General features: G+C 43.5%; 1 protein-coding gene and 1 long non-coding RNA gene across 7 annotated transcripts in view; one reads left to right on the plus strand and one right to left on the minus strand.

The window, feature by feature from the left end:
• LOC149865042 (uncharacterized) overlaps positions 1 to 8,868 on the plus strand; it is a 68,199-nt gene extending 59,331 nt beyond the window's left edge. For 5 of the 6 annotated variants that reach the window (XR_016442351.1, XR_016442350.1, XR_016442352.1 and 2 more), the window contains one exon: positions 6,450 to 8,868. Coding sequence is in view for 2 of the 6 variants with exons in the window: in XM_090047505.1 (XP_089903631.1) it covers positions 6,450 to 6,571 (122 nt within the window). In the remaining 4 variants the exon portion in view is untranslated. The remainder of the gene's footprint in view (positions 1 to 6,449) is intronic. The other variant, XM_090047506.1, reaches the window with a different exon arrangement.
• The window catches only part of LOC149865044 (uncharacterized), a 40,878-nt gene that overhangs the window by 12,319 nt on the left and 7,762 nt on the right, over positions 1 to 20,797 (minus strand). The window contains exon 3 of the long non-coding RNA XR_016442355.1: positions 11,173 to 11,243. This is a non-coding gene — a long non-coding RNA (uncharacterized LOC149865044). The remainder of the gene's footprint in view (positions 1 to 11,172; positions 11,244 to 20,797) is intronic.

The following is a 20,797-nucleotide window of genomic DNA, read 5'->3' on the forward strand; positions in this document are numbered from 1 at the left end:
GCTATCTATAAAGTACAATTCAAAATCCATTTTATGCCATTAGCATGAATTCTACTGTTGCCATCTATAGATAGATAGATCTAGATGGCAACAGTAGAATTCATGCTAATGGCATAAAACATAATATATATATTACATGTATATATAAATGTAATACAATGTGTATATATATTAATAGGTGAATAGAGATAGAAAAAGCAGAAGTATATGTGTGTGTATATATATAAATACACATACAAATACATGAGCATGTGTAAACCTATGTGTATCTATAGATATACATACAGAGCTACACATAAATAATTACTTTGTATTTTGGATTGTTTACAAAATTATTCTGGAAATTAACCCCAATGTAATCTTAAGAAATTATGTAGCTGAGTACACAGACACATGCATGCACACACACAGCTCTTACAATCAGTTACATACCAAGAGGTATGTTTAGTTTATCCAAAATTTCCTTAGAGAGGTAGTTAGCCATATTAGTTAGAAATCAGGCAGGACAGAAAGGCACTTTATAGACTAACACATTAGTCTGCCCTGCCTGCCCTGTCTTCTACCTATGGCAAGCTACTGAAGATGAGGATGTCTTCCTTTTTTCCATAATCATCAGCTTCTAAAACAAGAATATTTAATAGCAAATCCACTTCCCAAAACACCAAGTTACACTGGGGATTGTGTCTGAGAATCCATGCACGGTTTGAGATGACTTTTCCAAAAACCCATTCACTTGATTCTAGAAAATTATAGCCACATAAATTCATAGGTTTGACTTCAGGAAAACTCATACAAGTTAACAGCAGTAGCATAGCAAAGCTGCTTTTCTAAAACATAACTTTTGAAAATCTGAGAATGGACTGTTTCCAGAACGATTCTGTAACAGTTCCAATTACTCAGTGCCTTGATATATTGGAAAAGAGCCAAACAGTCTATTCAAGGTTGTATGTCGAAGATCCACTTATTAAAGTTTTCATGTGCCTGCCCCAATAAATCAGTAGTGTTCCCATCTTTTCTTTTCATTTACATCTCTGCATTGTGGAGTTGACATCATAAATCTTAACTGCTGGGAAGAATCTGTTGTGATGCATTGTGTCAGTGCTTTCTGTTACTCTCACTTGCAGTATCTCCATTCCTGTCCAGGTTGCCATGTTTGGAAGTTAGCATATATTGCATCAATTCTTGGAATCATTGTCTGGATTTATTCCAGGACACTTACAATGGTCTGTGCAGTTAGAGTTAATGCTGCAAGAAGAATTAATATGCTGTATGTAACTAGCAAGAAAGACATTAAATCAAGAGCATGAAGGATTTGTGCTAAGAAACCCCTGTTCTCCAAAGAGCAGAACAGCCTCTTTTTCCCAGTTACCTATCCTGCATTTTGTTCCAACTGTGGTTTACTTGTTCTTGTAAAAACTTCAGGTAAATCACCTATAAATCACCACATACTTAGGGCGCTTGAAAAATAATACCATGAAAGATTAATTATAAAAAGTGAGCCCTTTTTGCTCTTCTATCATATCATACCCATCAAAAGTAAAACTCTACCTCATCTTAAACTCTATACTTGTCATAATGCATCAGGGCCCAAATCCAACCTCTCAGTTGGCAGATGAAACTATGGAAGGAAGTCAAAAGAACAGTAAGGACAATGAATAAGAATTAAGTCTGTGGTATTCAAGACAGTGTACACTTGTATTTGCACTATTAGGATTTTCCATTTTATTAAAAAACAACAGTATATAGTTCCTGAGCCCAGTAACAAACAATTGAGTACTGGGTGTGGAACTTCTGTTTCTAAGGTTCTGAACAACTCGATCCCCGCCACTAACATCCTCTCATGTGTCTGTGGAAACAGAAGAAGAGAAAGTAGATAATCATTTAATCAAAGAAAACTCGAATTGCAAGTGTGCTGTGTAGCTGTAAACAAAGTTACGGGTTTTGTCATGCTTTCATTTGAGAAACTATAAGGAAAATAGATGACTTAAGAAATACAAGCTAATGCATACTTTTAGCATGTACTTTTCTGTATGAGAGAAGTACTAAAATCTAATAGGCTGTTGTCTGGCTTTTACAACATTTATGGTGTTGTGAAGACAAGGTGTTTGTCCTGTATTTTATCTTTCTATTTCCTATGGTAAAGTCCAATCATTATTAATAACTCAACATTTGCTGCTGTAAAATGGTCTCTAAGCCACACATAAAACTAGTAAATTGTTACAATAATGCGTAAACCTTAGAGATTAGCCCTTAATTAAACAGTGTGGCATGGCTGGGACTAACTACAAGTCTAGTTTTATTGCATGCTTTCTTTGTCTCCATTCAGACTGTTACTTCTGTCACATAAAAAGGGCCAGTACATTCAGGAACTTCCTGAGTCACAAGCAAGTACTAAAGCACAAATATTTTTAAGCTGTATCTCTGTATGGCTGCTCATTCGTACAGAAGGATGACTTGACGAAAGGCACTACTCTAACTTATACCATAACTCCAGAGGCACAAATTCAAGCTCTACTCAAGCCTGTGTGAACAACTGTCCCCATTCAACCCAATGGTACATAGGTACCCTTGTCACCCGGACAGGTGAGTTAAAGGTGGTCAGGCATAATGTTAGCCACATCACTCCCTTGTATGCCCTTGGCTACAAAAGCTGGCATGCCTAAACCCACCTTAAGCCTCTAAATTCACAAGGTTTTTTGATCTTATTGACTATAGTAAGGTTAGCAGATACAGGCAACCCCCACTTAGCACTCTTAATTGGTTCCAGAAAAACCATGCACTAAGTGAAACCCATTTGCCCATAGGAATGAATGTAAATATAGGTAATTGGTTACCGTGGCTTCTTGCTGCCGCTGCCTCTCCCCATTAGCCCACTGGCCGCTCCAGTCCCATGTGCCAGTCCGGGCCTGCATACCTGCTGCCTCACCCTGGGCTCCCACCAGCCCTGGCCCCGGGCACCAACGCAGGCCCTGCATTGATGCCCATCACCCCCATTCACTGCTTCTCACTGCCGCCACCTCTACCCGCCAGCCCCATGTGCCAGCTTGGGCATCGGCACTCCTGCTGCCCCTCTCTGGGCATGGGCCCCTGCCAACCCTGGCCCCGGGCCCTGCACTCCTGCTGCCCCACCCTGGGTGCAGGCCCCTGCTTGGCCCTGAGCACTGGTGCAGGCCCCGCACTTCTCGCCGCCACCACTGCTTCAGCTGGTGAACTCAGGCGGTGGAGCATCCCACAGGAGTGGGGTGAATGTTTGCAGCCATCCGGGAGCAGGGGAGTTTGCAGCGTCCCTGCTACGTGCCTAGCCGGCTGTAAACCCACCCTTGCTCCCGGCTGGCTGCAAAACAGCCTCCCCTCCCATGGGACGCTCCACTGCCCCACCAGTGTGTATTGAGCAGCTTCACGCTCACGCTCACCCCCCACTCACTGCCATTCACTGCACTTGCTGCCACTGCCACCACCACTGCTTCTCCCCGCCACCACTGCTGCTTCTCCCTGCCTTCCCACCAAAACTTGCTGATTCCACTGAGCGCTATAGCAAAACTCACTGAGCGCTCAGTGAAACCAGGTATCAATTTTAAATGAGTGCTATAGTGAAATAGCACTGATCGAAACCACGTTAAGCAGGGGTTGCCTGTACTGTGCAAAGTCAGGCATTTGCTTCTGGGACAGCAGTCACAGTGTATACAACATCACCAAAGTGAAGAAGTTGTTTCAAGATACCTCCTTTACTAATTTTGATTACATTAGTTGGAATTTATTACAGGACTTTTAAGTGTTAATTTATTCCCAGTTGTTGGAGACTGTCCAAATGAAAGTTGAATTTAGAGTAAAAATAGTATAAGCAGCTTAAAGGCTTATAACTACAGATGAAAGATTATATTCTGCTATAGGAGGTTTACAAGCGATTCAAGCAAAAAGTGCTCAGTGCTACCAACAAACCCATCTCTTTCTATTACAAACATATACACTTTAAATTGAGTAATATAAACATAAGGATGGAAATGTAACAGGCTGCCTGCAGTATCTTGTTTAACCTTTACCCCAGAACATTTTGCAAGTACATTCTATTTTTCTTATAGAGACATGCAGATCACGACACTTTGCACTGTTACGAGCATTAGTTTGTTCTGCTTTCTGGATCAACCACTGCAGATCAAATAAACATACACACATACACAATATTCCAAAATCTCCAGAAATAAGTTATATGTGGTGGGATGCGTGAAAAGGGCCAGAGAAGAGGGGGAAATAGTTTTTATTTCTGAGCATTTTTTCAGTTACTGGATTAACTTGACCTTCATCCCTTCTTTACTCATTCAGGTCTTGACTCTTTTATCCTCTGCTGGCAAATTGAAGGTCTGCCGGGTGGTCAGAGGTCACTGAATTAATCACTTTAAACAAGAGCTTTGCTGATGTTTCAGAATTTCTAGTGTGACCTAATTCTCCCCTTCTGTTTTCCACAATTTTCCTATTTTTCCTCTGTTGTTTGAAAGGAAAAAATCAGTGGAATCAGATCAAGGGAGACACACTGTGCCAAGAAATAAGACAAACATCATGGCACACAGATAACAAAGTGAATGAGGTAGAAAAATGAATCCTGAAAGATGGAATATCTGGTTGATTAATGAGGTCCAGCTCAATTAACTTGGGCCAATGTATCAACGTCATGTTTTGTGAGACTCTGGGCATGTCTACACATGATGCTATGTCACCGTAGCAATGTGCTATGGCAATGTAACACTGATGAGCAAAAACCATGATGCCACAGCTATGTCACTGTAACAATGTGCTCCATCCTTATAGTACACTGCTATGGTGACGTAGCAGCTAAAACAACCATGCACAAACAGCATGACACAATACGGGCTATTACTGTGCCATCAGTTAGTATTTCCAAAAGGAAGTACTAAATGACAGCACAGTAACAACAGCACCGTATGGCCATGTGAAGATGTACCCACTTAAACTAAATAACTAAGCCCAGCTAACCCCCCTCACCAACACCACAAGTTTCTGCCTAATGCTAAGAGCAACATCCCCATTTTGAGTCTTAGCAACTGGATGTGGAAATGACTGATTAGTTCATCCAGCTGCAAATGCAAAATTGTTTCTTGGTTTCATGCCCAATAGAGTTTTCAAAGTACCATCACAACTATATTTCATTCAATTATGAGGTACTGTTTTTCTTTGCTAAGCTCTGCAGAGAACACGTCTCCAAAAAAAAAACAGTTCCTAGTCATAAAACTTAAGTCCCATAAAACTTAAGATAAATCCTACATTCCAATATGATAGAACTTAAGCAAGTGCTTAAATGTGTTGGTAAACAAAGCCACAGGCAAGAGCATAGGAAGTAAAGCCAAAGTACAGATTTACTTTAAAGATTTATTTCTCACATGTGCAAATAGCACCAAAAATGATGACTCATTCATATGCATAGCCCCAAAAGTCCATAATAGAGTAATAAGTGAACTATGAAAAATATACACATTCTAAAAGCCTTAAACCCACCAGCAGACAAGGTTCTTTGGGTAAATGTGATATCTTTTACTAGACCAACTAAATAGTTGGCAAAACTGAGACAGGTACGTTGGGGTGGGGGGGAATGTTGACCTGGTGATAGAATGTAGCTGGTAAAATGCAGGCAGATTACTTGGGGTTATCTGATGGCAGGCAAGTTATAACATGCCATAAAGCCAATGTCTATCTTTAGTCCATGATTTAGTGTATGCAGTAGAATCATGAATTGAAGTTTCATAGGCTGATCTATGAAAGGTGTTTTGTAAATTCCCACTGAAGATTAGAATTGAGAGATTGGGGACAGAGTGGTTGTCTTGTGAGAATTGTGCACCCACAGGTAACTGGATATTCCCCTCCCCCCACCCCGCCCATCTGTCTCAGACCTATTGTCTCCTATTCCCTCTGATCCTCACTGCCACACTTGCATTTTCACAGACCTGCATTTTGCATTTTGGCTTTTATTTCACCCAGGAGAGCACACACAACACCAGCAGACTCTCTCTATGCCTGAAGAAGTGTGTTTGTGCCTGAAAGCTTGCAAAGAACAATTTTTCCAACCATTTAGTTAGTCTAATAAAAGATATCAGATTGACCCAAAGAACCTTGTCTGCCTATGTCCTTAGACCAACAAGGCTACAAGCAAAACCCCTTACAATCCACCTTCACACATGTATCTTACTCTCTGATATTATTCTCATGGACTTCTTAGTAGTTACTTTTTTGGCCCAGATTACTTGAATGTTATCTGCTTCCTTAATTTAAAGTATCCCTTGAAAGACTGAAATGTAAAATAAAAAAAAATAATTTCATTAACTCAAAATAGGTCTCTAATTGACCTCTTAATACAGTGTATTTAATATGACACTATACCATTTTCATATGCAAAGAGGCTGATCCTTAATAATTTAACACTTTCTATTTTTTGCCTATAGAACATCTTCCAAGTGACTGGAAAAAAGCTGTGAATTCACTTCATTTATCACTGTGGCACAGAAATAAGACTGGAACTGCCATGTGCATAATGATATGCCTTTTAACTATATCCACTCATTAATTACTATTGCAATGCCATGCACCAAAACCATTAAGTGTGAGTATTAAAAAACAGACATGAATGTATGTATCTCATCTACTTTCTTCTTTTAACTGAGAAGATGGCTGCCCACACAGTATGTAAAGACATCGATCACTTTCAGTTGAAGGGCTCAGCTGAGATTCACTAATACTCTTGACAGCAAAACCCATATGCTGCATGAATGTTACTTTGAATTTTATGTCTATTCCACCCTGATTCTTAGCCCACATGAACATACTACATCTAAAAAAACCCCCACAAGGATGATTCTCATCTAACCTAAAACCTGGTTGCAGTCATCAGGCATGTCTACATGAGACACTACCGTGCAGTGGCAGTACATATATAAGCAAGTAACCAGAGTCACTGTGCAGCACAGTACTGCCCGTGAACACCTTTAAGTGATGCTAGTGCATACACAGTAGCCTGATAATACTGCACAGTAGTGTATTAGCATTGTCTGTGCTGTGACTCGCTACTGCGCAGTATTATTTGGCTACTGAGCAGCCAGCATCTTGTGTAGATGCACCCATCAAGCATGTAATTTACTCCCACATGAAGTCACATTTAAACTGCTGATGTGATGCAGAAAGGCCTTTCTCTGACTGAGAATTGGGGCCTTAATATTTAGCTTGCAAACCTGCTCAAATGACATTGTTATTCAGCCTGTCAGCAAAACCTTTCATTTGCATTCAAACCGTTTATTCAAATGGTAAGCATGTGCTGTATTCTCCAAAGTTTTATTATTGTTTGGTAGGTAAATATATTTAAGTAGAGAACAACTCGGTACATTTAAGGAATGGTCCCTGTAATTCAAAAGAGTGTACGCCTCCTACAGCTGGATGTGTAAGAGCTGTATTATTTTTGTGCCATCCTGGTTTGCCATTATCTGACACTAGGAAAATTAACAGGCTGCAATTTAAGAAACAAATAATAAATATAAAAATCAAGAAACAAATCAACTTTCATTTGACAAGTTAAAACCACCAAAACATTCCCATATGCCACTGTTACTCGCATTACTTCTTTTTAGTCTTTGGTTCACTAATTTCTGTTTTGGGCATATAATAGTTGAGGCCTTTTCACCCAAATAGGGGATAACAGACCATGAAAGCTGGATACATCTTCAGAATCCAAATGTCAACTGCAGTTAAGATGAACTGCTTCATTTTAAGACCCAGCCAGTTAACTTGTGGTTCACTGGAAAACTCAGCCACAGTATGATCAAGGAAATTGGAAAGAATGTGGGTCTTCGCTGGGATTGAGTTTGACAGATTTCTGGCTACAAGAACTCTGGCACTATTAACTCCTCATTCTGAAATACTATGAAATAGCAGCTTTGTTTTAGAATAAGCAATTTAAAGCACCATTGTCAGATTTGCAGCATTTCCTCTTTGTGTAGACTTTGTATTTTACATAGCTGACAGCATGCTTGTTATAGCCTTATCTTCAGATAAACGCTGGGGAACACACAGTAAATTGTCAGCTCAGACCACACAATTTTGTAACGATAGGCCTCTAACATCTGCTGCACACTTGTTGCATGGTGAAATCATTAACATCCCTCTTAATTTTGCATTAATGTTTTTTAAACTGCTGTTTGTATAATTCAGGCTCTGCCAGCTTACATGAATTTGTTGAGAGAGAGCCTCTTCTTCATTTTAAATTATCTGGAGTACAAAATCTCTTTTGTACAAAATCTCTTTTGGCTTCATTTTTCCCCCTCCCCCAAGTTAATGTATTGTCATCTGACAACCTGGCTATATTCTTTTCCTGTGAGTTATTTGAACATGTATGTGTAGCTATGGTTTGAATAACAGCGGAGCCTTCAGATACATTCCGTTGTTCCTTTATGTGCCAGATGTAGTTGTTTTCTACAGCTGGAAGATGAGAGAAATGTTGCATAACACCCATTCATTCTATTACAAATAGAAATTAAGATCTGTTCATTAAAGACAACTATGTCATTGAATCACTTCTACAGTGCAACGCTGGGCTATTTCACTTGTCTGTGGATGCTGACATAAATTAAGGCTTCTATCTCTGCCAAAATACAAATTCATTGCTCTTTTTCACTGTCTCTGTGCACCCTCAAGCCCCTTGATCCTCTCGCTTTAACTGACCACATTATATCTAATGTATTTATGGACTGAAACTTGGAACGCTGCAAAACTTCACCCCTAATGTAAACCCTCAATGCAAATGAGGCCATAAAACTTTCCCTGGATCACTCTTCACTGATTAGTGACAGCCCGTTAACAGACTCATATTTAATAAATGGCATGTAATGAAAAGCTTTGATGTACTCTGAAGTTTGTTCATGTATTACCCTCTTTTTACCTCCTTCTTTGGGGACCTATTATGCAGAGAAATAGATGATGTTTATAACTTATTACAAAGGGCCCCAAATGAACTGACTTTTCAGAGCTGTATGTTAACATATCAGCTGTTTCTGAATGGACTACAGATGTCTGGCAAATGCTTTGCTCCATGTGCTGCTGAATATCACCAGTATATCCTGACCTAATGGATATGCAGATAGTTGGGAAGGGACAGACCAACTGAGATTACGAACAGAAGGGTCTAAGCAAACATCAGGCTTCCTCCCTGAAAGCCAGAGATGTGCAGAAAGGCCTGTGATACAAGTTTCATCTGAAAATCTGTACTCTTAACGGGTGGCCATGCCATACCATGCAGTATGGCACAGGGTAGGACTTGAATACTTCCCAGCTCAGAGGCAAACATGGTATAAAGCAAGACACAGTTGCTTTAGTTAAATTCCAGAAGTTACCACTAGCTTGGGGCAAAAAAAAAGGATGCTTCATAGATGAATTACCAAATGTTTTCCTTAGTTATGAGGCCAACTGTGATGATGTGGGGAACCTGTCTATATACAAGTTATTAATTCTGGTTGATCTTATGAAACAGCTGTGACACTGAACATCTCAGTACAGTGGAGGCCAACTTTTTGGGTTGGTGTGCTAAAAGTTGAGCCCTGCATCCTCCCGGCGTGCCACTCTGATCCCATTCCTCTGCCTAATCTCCTGCTCCACTTTCTGCTCCATGCCTGTCTGCCACTGTGTTCCCCACTCTCTCCCCCATCAGCTGCATGCCATACACACAGAGCCTGCCCATGCCACTTGTGGCACGCATGCCATGAGTTGGCTATCTCTGCCTTAGTGTATGTGGAGTCAGTCACATTCTGTTAGCCTGTGTCATAGGAGTTTTATGTCACGTAAGCCTCAATGGATCCCATTTAGATGGGACAATGTGATGGTTATTTCCTGGGCAACGCTAGCTTTCTCTAAGCTCACAGCAAGGAGATGGGTCTTGGAAAGTGGGAAATCCCTAAACAAAGAAATTGGGAGGATTTCATAGGGACTCCATGAGATATAGGAAGGCTGACCAGGGTAGAGGACGAAGAGAGGCATGCTTTCTTAGCAGAGGGGTTCAGTTTAGCAGAGTATTCTGACTTAAGCCCAAAGAATACTCAGGACTAATGAGGAAACTGAGGCAGAGAAATGTGTGTAGGCATATATTTGACTAAGACCTACATATACCTTGTGCTAGCAAAAGAAAAGTGTGAGGGGTTCTTAGTGAAGCTTGCAGAAGGAAGTCCCTTATTCTGCCATATGCCATATCTCTAGTAGGGGGCTGTGCCAGCAGGGCTTTGCCAGCAAAGCTGCAGCACCAGCAAATATATAGACAAACCTATAGTGCATGTATCTGTGTGCTTCTACTATCACTTCTCTCCAAAAAAGTGAAGCGTAAGGCCAAAGTACCAAGCTACTTAAGCGATGGACAGATTTGATCTTAGGCAGCCGGGCTGTGAGATGTACTCCATGAATGAGCAATCAGCAGATAATCTGTACCCAAGTGTGCCAAAAAGGCCAGGGGGAAGGACAGTGCAGCAGTTCACTGAAACCAAACGAAGCTTAAGGGTACACAAGTCAAGTATGGTGGGAGCTCAGCTCCCCAACCTGGTACATATCCAGTGAAGAGGGTTCTAGCAGGGCTGCGTGACGCTGACTTGCTTCAAAACTCAGAGAAACAGAAAGAGAGAGAACCTATTAGTACATAAAACCTCAAATGCTGACTTTGGAAATGATCATAAACTAGGGAAGTAAAAGCCCCCGTTCTCTCCCCTGAGCAGGAGCCTAAACTTTCCAGACTACAGCGACGTGACTCTCAGTTCTTTTTGCAGAAGTCTCTACTTTTTTTCATTGTGTAGCATTTCAAACATTCGTGACATTATATTTGTAACTGTGCATGCGTTTCCTCAGGAAAACAGTCTGCCTCTCAGAGGTAGCATAAATAATGTAAGGGTTGCTATGGTGCACATTTCAAGTGAAGACAAGAGTAAATAGCCACATACACCATGCAAACCAGACAGTGCATAAATTACTGACGTGTCCAACCTGCAGAAATGTACAAAGCCACGTCCTTGAAACATTTTACATATTTTAATTGAATACATACTTTATGAATTCATGCCATAAATACTCTCTGGTCAGCTGACTCTGCACTTTTTTGGAGTTATGATCCCCTTAGAGATGTGTAATTGAGAAGTATCCACCTACCCTGTGGGGGGAGGGAGGAAGTCTTCAGACAATACAGGGACTCAGTCCTCTCTGTTGTCTTCGCAGACAGCCTGTGAAATTCAAACAAAATGGAGATCATTAGGCTGAGGAACAGACTGACCACAAGCAATGTTTTACCTTTTGAATAATACATACACATGCATGTGGCACTCTACCTTTGCAAGGTGTGGTACAAATATTAGAATCACAGAGAAGTAGGCCTGGAAGGGACCTCCAGAGGTCAGGTAATGCACCGCTCTGCCTGAGGCAGGATCTTCCTATCCACGTCTTTCTGTGCAAATCCTTGTCTAACCTCTTCTTAAAATTAAACTGTTAACCCTGTCGCAAAACAACCAGCACAGCACCCTGACCTGCCACAAGTAAAGCAGGGGGGACGATGGTAGCCCATGTCTTGCTGCTACACAGGTTATTAAAGTGTGCTTGAGAGATCCTAGGAAGAGGGCCAAACTCCTGCTACAGAGGAAGGCAAAACCCGCACAGTCTGTACCAATTTGACCATGGGGTAAAATTCCTTCTTGATCCCAAATGTGGAGATTGGTCTGATCCTTTGAGCCAGGAACCTCCAGATTTTAGTCCCAACAGAACCAATGCCACAAACCCCAGCCTTGGTTGCAGCCACTACCCAATGCTTCTGAGAAAGGTGAAAAAAATCCCCTGATACTTGTAGCAACAGGAATGGCAAGAGGGGAATTTCTTCTGCCCCCCACCCCATGGCAAGCAGCAAAGCCCAGAAGCATGGCAAATACTAAAAACCTTTCATTGTGCTCTGCACAATGGGGACAGCAAGCATGGCTCCCCATATCACACCCTTTTACTCCCCTTTCGACAGCCAGAACTTCCCTTTTGATATCTCCTCAATCATTCATAACTAAGACAGCTGTGGAAGTCTGCATCACTCTCCCACTGCTGATTATGGTCATCTCCAATATCTGTGTTGAGCTACACGGCTCTTCTCAACAAGCAATCTGTGTCGTGGGCACAGGAGAGCTCCTGGACTTCTAACTGTTGCTCTTCACAGAGCGCTACAGGGGAAGCGAGCCTGATACCAGTCTGCACAGCCTCCAGCCCTTGGGTGAGCCTATGCAAAGCAACAACCTGCCGTCACCAGCACCCCCCCTCCACCCCCGCCTCCATTCCAGCAGCCCTTCTTGGCCCCCATAATCAGCATCTGGGTCTTGTACCCTGGTCATCCAACCCTAGTTTTGCTACTGCTTGCACTACTATTGCTTATGCTCATTACTTTAAAATCGATTTATACAGACCTATAGGAGTTCATACGGTGCTTTAAAACCAGTTAAAATAAGACTGGTCCTTTCTTAATGAATTTACAATCTAGGACAACTAATAAAAAGGTTCAGGGTTGAAAGGAAAGGGCAGGTTTTAATCAACACAGGGGCTGTAGTTCCTAACTTTCTCACTGCTTTCTTTTTTAATAAACTTCGTGAACGAGTTGGGGATTCCCTCTTGGAAAGCAAAGCGTAAGAAGTGACCTTAAGATAGTACTTAGAGCAGGAGGGAAAGGCAGCTAAAAAACCTTGTGAAACCAACAATTGTTGGAAGAAAATAAGGAGAGAAAGTTGAAGAAAGTATGGGGATGCATGTGAAAACAGACAAAATGGCACAAGACATGAGGGGAGAAAGTTTGAAGAGGCTTGAGATAAATAGCATGGAACAAAAGGGTTATAGAGTGCCTTGGACCCTCCCCTGCCCCCAGCAGTGCCCAAGCCCCGGCTGCCACCCAGCTGCTGTGGCCGGAGTGGAGTGTGGAACCCGGCTCCTGCCCCCTCTCCCTCTGTCCCCTCCCCTGTGGGCAGCACAGCCAGAGCAGAGCCCATGGGATGGGGAGGATGCAGGCTGCCAGCTGCAAGTTTGGGGCTCCCTGCCTTGCTGCCCTCCCCCTGGGGCTCCCTGGCCCAGTGGGTGGAACCTGGCACAAGAAGGAGAGCTACACTGCTATGGCTGCCAAGCTGAGGTACCCCGTCCACCTGTCAGCAGTGGGGGCACAACTCCGTGCTGCCACCACTGCCGCATCTCACGCTGCTGGTCGTGACGGTGGGCTGTGGAGGTGGCTCCTAACAGGAGCTGGTCCGGCCCCACTGCAGCCCTGTGCCCCACTGTGAGTGCAGAAATCCCGTGACCCAAACCCCTGATGTTGCAACCCCATTTGAGGTCACATCCTACAATTTGGAATCTGCTGGTCTAGGGTGTGTCCAGGATCTTCATTTGTGACTTGGAAGATGGAATTGCATGCATACTTAGTAAAGTAAATTTGCAGACACCAAACTGGGTTGTATAGCAGATACTTTGGAAGACAAGATTAGGAACCCAGATGACTCAATCAATTGGAAAAATTCATTTTATATAAACAGGATGAAATTCAAAGTGCAAAGTACTATTTTTAAGAGAGAATAATCAAATCCACAAATACAAAATTGGGAATGACTAGGTAGGCTACAGTGCTACAAAAAGGGTTCAGGGGGTTATAGTGGATCACAATGTTGAAAAAAAGACTAAGATCATACTGGAATATAGGATCAGGAATCGTGTATGCAAGTCATGAAAAGTAACTCTTCCAGTCTATTCAACACTGAGTCTTCACCCTGTTGTGGACAATTTGGAGCGAGTCCAGAGAAGAGTAACACAAATCATTAGAGGTCATTAAAAACCAGGACATGAGGAAAGGTTGGAAGAACTGGGATTATTTAGTTAGAGAAGAGCAGATGGGGTGGGATGGGAAGGTGATGGTAATCTGCAAAGACAAAAATGATTGTTATAAAGAGGACAGCAATCAACTGGGTGACAGTGATCATCACCTGCTGGAATTCACCATCCAGTGCAAGGTAACAAAGGCCTGCAGCAAGGCAGCAGCCCTAGATTTCAGGAGGGTGGACTTCAATGAGCTAAGGAGAATAGTTGGGGAAGCACTGAGGTCCCGGAGGGGAGGGGAGCCAAGTGTCCAAGGAGAGTGGTCGCTCCTTAAGGAGACGATCCTCCAAGCCCAAAGGGAGGTAATCCCAATGCGGATCAAAGGGAGCAGGAGGGCACACAAGCCCCCATGGCTCACCAAAAGCATCCGGGAATGTCTCGTAGCCAAAAGGGAGGCGTACATCCAGTGGAAGGTGGGGCCATCACCAGGGATGACTATAATGCAGTTGCTCAGGGATGTAGGAAGGCCAAGGCAGAGTTGGAAGTAGGACTAGCTTCCCACATTAAGGACAACAAGAAGTCCTTCTTTAAATACACAGGGGTAAAAGGAAGGTTCCGGGTAATGTGGGGCCCCTGCAGGTCATGTTAGGAAATTTGGTTGTCCCACCAGACGACAAAGCCAACATATTTAATGATTTCTTTGCCTCCATTTTCCTAAGTAGGGACTGGAACAGTCACCCCCCCACTGGGCCCCCCTCAGGCCCCATAGGAGGTGCACCTAGGCCAAGGGTTAGTGAGGAACTAGTTAGGAAACTTCTGGAGGGACTGGATGTATTCAAGTCAGCCGGTCCAGACGATCTCCACCCTAGAGTACTAAAGTAATTGGCTGAGGTCATTGCAGGACCCCTGGCACGGCTTTACGAGCACTCGTGGTGCTCTGGTGTGGTGCCAGAGGACTGGAAGGGGGCCAATGTGGTTCCCATCTTCAAAAAAGGGAGGAAGGAGGACCCGGGAAACTATAGGCCAATTAGTCTTACCTTGATCCTGGGCAAGCTCTTTGAGAAAATTATTCTGGCACATATCCACAAGGGGCCAGGAGGGGAAGTCATGCTTAGGGGCAACCAACATGGGTTCATTAGTGGCAGGTCCTGTCAGACCAACCTGGTGGCCTTCTATGATCAGATCACCAAATCCTTAGATGCAGGGGTAGCAGTGGACATAGTCTTCCTGGACTTTCAGAAGGCCTTCGACACTGTCTCTCACCCTGTTCTTTTTAAGAAACTGGGAGACTGTGGTGTTGACACCCACACAGTCAATTGGGTCGCCAACTGGCTGGAGGGCCGCACCCAGAGAGTGGAGGTGGATGGGTCATTTTCGGCCTGGAGGGATGTGGGCAGTGGGGTTCTGCAGGGCTCGGTCCTCGGGCTCGCACTGTTCAACATCTTCATCAGCGACTTGGACAAAGGGGTAAAAAGCACCCTGTTCAAATTTGCCGATGACACTGAGATGTGGTGGGATGTGGGCATGCTAGAAGGGAGAAATAAGCTACAATCGGACCTAGATGAGTTACAAGGGTAGGCGGACGAGAATAGGATGGGATTCAACACCGACAAGTGCGAAGTGATGCATCTGGGGAGGAACAACTGGCACCATACCTACATGCTGGGGAACTCCCTTCTTGTCAGTATAGAAGTGGAAAAGGATCTTGGAGTCAACATTGACATGGGCCAGCAGCGTGGGGAGGCAGTTAGGAAGGCCAACCGTACCTTGTCATGCATCCACAGATGCATCTCGAGCAGGTCCAAAGAGGTGACACTCCCCCTCTATGCAGCACTGGTCAGGCTGCAGCTGGAGTACTGCGTCCAGTTCTGGGAACCGCACTTCAAGAGGGATGTGGACAGGGTCCAGAGGAGGGCCACCCGCATGATCAGGGGGCAGCAGGGCAGGCCCTATGAGGAGAGGCTACGGGACCTGAACCTGTTCAGCCTCCACAAGAGAAGGCTGAGGGGGATCCAGTGGCCTGTTTCAAACTAGTCAGGGGGGATCAGCAGGCATTGGGGGAGTCCCTGGTCCCCCAAGCACCGCCAGGAGTGATCAGGAATAACGGTCACAAGCTGGCAGAGGGTAGGTTTTGGTTAGATATCAGGAGGCGCTACTTCACGGTCAGGGTGGCTAGGGTCTTGAACCAACTTCCAAGAGAAGTGGTGCAGGCTCCTACCCTGGGGATCTTTAAGAGGAGGTTAGATGAACACCTTGCTGGGGTCGTTTGACCCCAGTACTCTTTCCTGCCATGGCAGGGGGTCGGACTAGATGATCTACTCAGGTCCCTTCTGACCCTAGAAGCTATGAAACTGTTCTGTGTGTCTACTGGGGACAAGGAATAATGGGTTTAGCTTTCAACATGGGGCATTTAAGTTTAAAAATGAGGCAGAACCAGTGTTTCCTCTAAGTTGCATGGCCATGTGTGGCTGCGCAGGCATGCTCGTGCTGCGCTGCCAGGCGCACGCGGCCGCACACGCCACACAGCTTAGATGGAATGTTGGCGGGAGCTTTCTAACAATGAGGGTGGTTAAGCACTGGAACAGATTTGTTTAAAAGGCTGTGAACCTCTATCACAGGAAGTTTTTAAGTCTGGGACGGTTCAGACAGGGATGAGTTTGCCTAGAGTAAAAGGTTAGACTAGATGACCTCAAAAGACCCTTTCCAGTTCTATTTTACTGTGATTCTATGACCTGGTCAGAACTGTCAAAGGAAGAAGATTTCAGAAGGAGCAGCTAAATGGACTGGAGAGGTATGAGGCTAGAAGAAAGCCAGTTGCACTAGTTTAGTTGCCAAGACAGTTAAACATAGGTAATGGTTTCAGGGATAAGTTCCATCACTTTCCTTTGCTCCTTTGTCTGTACCTACACATGTGCTTAACTGAGAAGTAGACTAATTAGCTGTAGACTAAAGTGTCACCATCTACACATGAGATGGTATTAGGCCACAGTAAACTAATTAATGCTACTGTAAGATAGTACTGTTGGGGACAGTACTATCTTACACTGGGGTAACTTACTCCAATTAAACACACGTGTAGACACTGACCAGGGGCGTAAATTGTGCCTGGTTAGCCCAGCCAGCTGGGGGCCAGACTCCTGCCTGCCACCAGTCACACGGCTCTGCACTTTCAGCAGCCTTGTGCCCCAGGCAGCCCCCCTGCCACCCAACGCAGACACCTGATGCCCGAGGCTGACCCCCCTGTGCTCCCTGCCAGCCCAGGCCTGTTATGCCCTGGCTCAAATTGCTGCTGTCCCAGGCACACACGTACACTGTGCCTGGGAGTTTACTCTGGCTCAAACTGCTCGAAACTTTCTTGCTTCACATTAATTGACGCACCCATTATGTCAGAATTCTAGCTATCTAGGGCAAGTCTCTTACCTATTTACTTGTCTATAAGGTGCCCAACAAGCAGTATTGGCACTGTATCAATATAATACAAGTTCTGCTCTTTTCACCCTTGGTGGCAAAACACTAAAGCCGAAATAAAAGCAAATCTATTTGGACCTGATGTTGCAGCCTTATTTGGGCCTCATGTTGCAGCCTTATTTGGGCCTCATGTTTGCTAAAGTGAATCACATGTCAGAGGGAAGGTAAAGAGACCTGACTGAGTAACAACATTTGGCTCAAGAGAAAAAAAATATCAGTACCAGTTTGCTTTCCCAGAGAAAACCTTACCTGTGGATCTCAAACGACATTACAAAATGCGCTGGTATTGACTGACATTCTGAGGAGAATCGGGGTACCAAGAGTTAAATAAAGCCTGGGCTATAAGTAATCATTTCAAAGCCTTTCAGAAATGGCTAATTCTGGGGATTACTACACTAATAAATAACTGTTTGCTTCCTCCTAGTAATGAACATTCAACACTAGTGAGTATTATTTTCATAAATGAACACTGGAGGAACCCATTACTACCTGATTGTTGCTTTAACTGCATTCTGCAAAGCACCTCAGAGTTTTGAACATGTACTGCAATAAATTTAAAGATCATTATTCAGGTTCATGTCTCTGAGATGCAATCATGTTGGTCAATAAGTTCTCTGCTTCGGATGCTAACTTTGCAGTATACTTTTAATCAACTCTGGACAGCAGTACTGTTAGCATTAACTGCAGTGGAATGTAAGCAAGGCCCACTGTTGGAATCTTTCCAAATTAAAATCACTTGAAAAAATAAAAAGTTTCATTAAGGAGTTGAGATAAAACAGAAGATTAAAGAACAGAATAATGAAATTATTATAGAAAGCATCACTGATTCAAATCTGTCCTAGTATTTTCCAATCAAACACACCACCTCGTTGAAGATGCTATTTGCACAATCTATATGGCAAACATTTATTTTAAAGAAAGCTTCCACTGGGCAGGTAAATACTTTGCTGAATTAAAATGTGTTCTCCATCTCCTATAAATTTAAACATGAATAACTTAGAGGAAATAATTGCATGACCACTGAGAAATGATACATAAAGCATGAGTATAAAAGAGTGGAAAAGACTGGTACACCCTCATCTCATATATTTAAATGTTCCCTAGTTAACGCTGATTACAGTTTGCCATACTGAAAAAATATGGTCTGATATTTATTATACTGAAATCTGCTGGCAAAGCAAAAATCTTTATCTCAAAGGCAACTGAAACATTTGTTTATCATCTAATAGGAAACAGTGATAGACTTACAGTGAAGATCTTTCTTTTAATGACATGCTTGATAGGACTCAATAGCCTATGCTCACCAGCTTTCACCTTCAGTATTAATAACAGCATAGTTCCTATCTGAAATGTCTTTTATAATTGTGTAATTACACACCTCATTTATCCAATTGTTAAGCCAAGAGTCTGATTAAATATTAACAACTGCTTGGTTCTTCTAGTGTCATTAGTTGGAAAGCAAACCTGTAATCTCAGGTAACACATGATGGTAATTATCCTTCACAGTCACACTTAGCTGAAAATCCAGTACAATCAGTGCAGATAAGGTTGCCCAGTAGAAAATGCATTACCTTTATATTCTTTGTTATCGTAACAGTGCCCAAGCGATGCACTTTTCAGACAGACAACGGGTATATAAAGACGACCATAATACAATATTTTATAGGAGTGCTAATAAGCAACTCACTTCTTGCTTACACCTGTGCTCCCGGGTTCTACAGTTGTAAATTGCAGACTGGCATTAAAAGCTGTGATGGAATTTTTACTTTAAGCAAAGAAATGGCTGGTTTGTTTTTGCCATATCCCTCCTTCTAGAAAGCAAGCTGGAATTCAGAGCCGCTTGGCTGACTTTAGCAATGGAAAATCTTGGAACTGCGCTCTTGTCATCTGGGCTCACTGCAACGAGGAGGACGCTCTGGGCATTCTGAATTACACTAATAGAAGCTGAGCTGCACGAAAGAGAGACGACTTTTAAACAAGAGCAAACTGCAGCACGTAGCACTCTACACTGGGGCGTCACAAGGGACTTTGAAATAAAATGTAACAGAAGAGAGCAGGCAGAGGATCCTTGCTGACACTAATCTAGCAGAGTCCCTTTCCATGGAGGTTATGCAATGGTGTTGATAGAAGACCTTCTAAAGCACTGGTTTTCCTCAGTTAACAGCTTATGAACACAAACGTTTATACACAAAGAATTATGGCTTCCAGACTGTCTGAAAGCTCAGGTGGGCATCACTGGATACTTAACATCTGGTTCCGGTTTTCAAGCCTTTCTTCACAATCCTGAGGGCAGGAAATACAGATTTATTTAGTTTAGCTTTGTTTTTTCAAACAAAAAAGCAGACAGGACAGGACAGAACCATGGGACTCTAGGACCTGGGGCTCTGCTGTACTCTTTGTAGGTTCTGAAACCATGTGTGACACTGTATCATCCAGGAGTGGCAGTGCGCTAAGTAATGTGACTGGCAATCATCATACTTGCTTTTGTCCTCTCCCTCTGTTCACAGTAGGAAACAGGACATAGACAAGAAAATAGCATAGGATAGGGCTAAAGGTGCTATTCACCCCCTTCACAGAAGTGCTATAGACTTTTTCTTCTTGTTCATCACCTCTGTCCAAGGGAAGCAGCTATGAGATGACTGGGCCACAGCCCACTAAAGAGGGCTGTCATCTATAATACATAGCTGTTCAACACAGGCTGCCAACACAGCACTGACAGGTGATGAATATGAAATAAGACTTGTAAGATCAGAGTCAGAAATCAATAAATCCAATCTGCTAGGATCTAATAGCTCTCTGGAACAATACATTATACAAGCTGATAAATACTTTAAGGTAGGGTAAATGAATTAAAGATAAGACCAAAATATGATCAGAAAGCACAATCTCCAACTGCACCCAGAAAGAGTGAAACCCAACAGAAAGAGCTAATTTTAGGGTATGACCCAAAACATTCAATTAGAACAGCTTCTCCAAGAATGGATGACAGAATTACCCAATTATAATGCAAGTCACCAAGGGTTCATCTACATATGCAATTAATGCACCTGAGGTTTTTTGCAGAAAATTTAGGGGCATTCAGCTGTGTCCCCTGCACACATGTAAACATGCACCCACTGGGAGCAAATGTGTTCCTGACAGGAGCAGTCCACTCCAGGGCTGCACTGCTCCTGCCCTGCTCTGCCCCCTGCAGCAGCCAGGGGGAGCTCCAGGCTCCCTTGGGTGCCACCCCAGGACTGGCAAGGCCACTGGGGCTGGTCCCAACCTCCACAGGGTTCGGGACAGCTGTCCCTGCAGCTGGGACAGCCGTGTTGGGACCCAATCTCCATGTGACTGGCCCAATCTCCTGGCCACATGGGGATCTGGATGGGTCCCAATCCCCACATAGTGGAGAGACAGCTGCCTTTCCAGCTAGCACAGCTTCCCCCCATATTGGGGCTTAGCCAGGCAGCAGCAACCCCCTGCTGCCTAGGCTAAAATTGCTCCTGGT

The sequence above is a fragment of the Crocodylus siamensis genome, chromosome 5 (assembly GCF_052110815.1).
Source record: "Crocodylus siamensis isolate JL-2025a chromosome 5, ASM5211081v1, whole genome shotgun sequence".
NCBI classification, from domain to species: domain Eukaryota; kingdom Metazoa; phylum Chordata; order Crocodylia; family Crocodylidae; genus Crocodylus; species Crocodylus siamensis.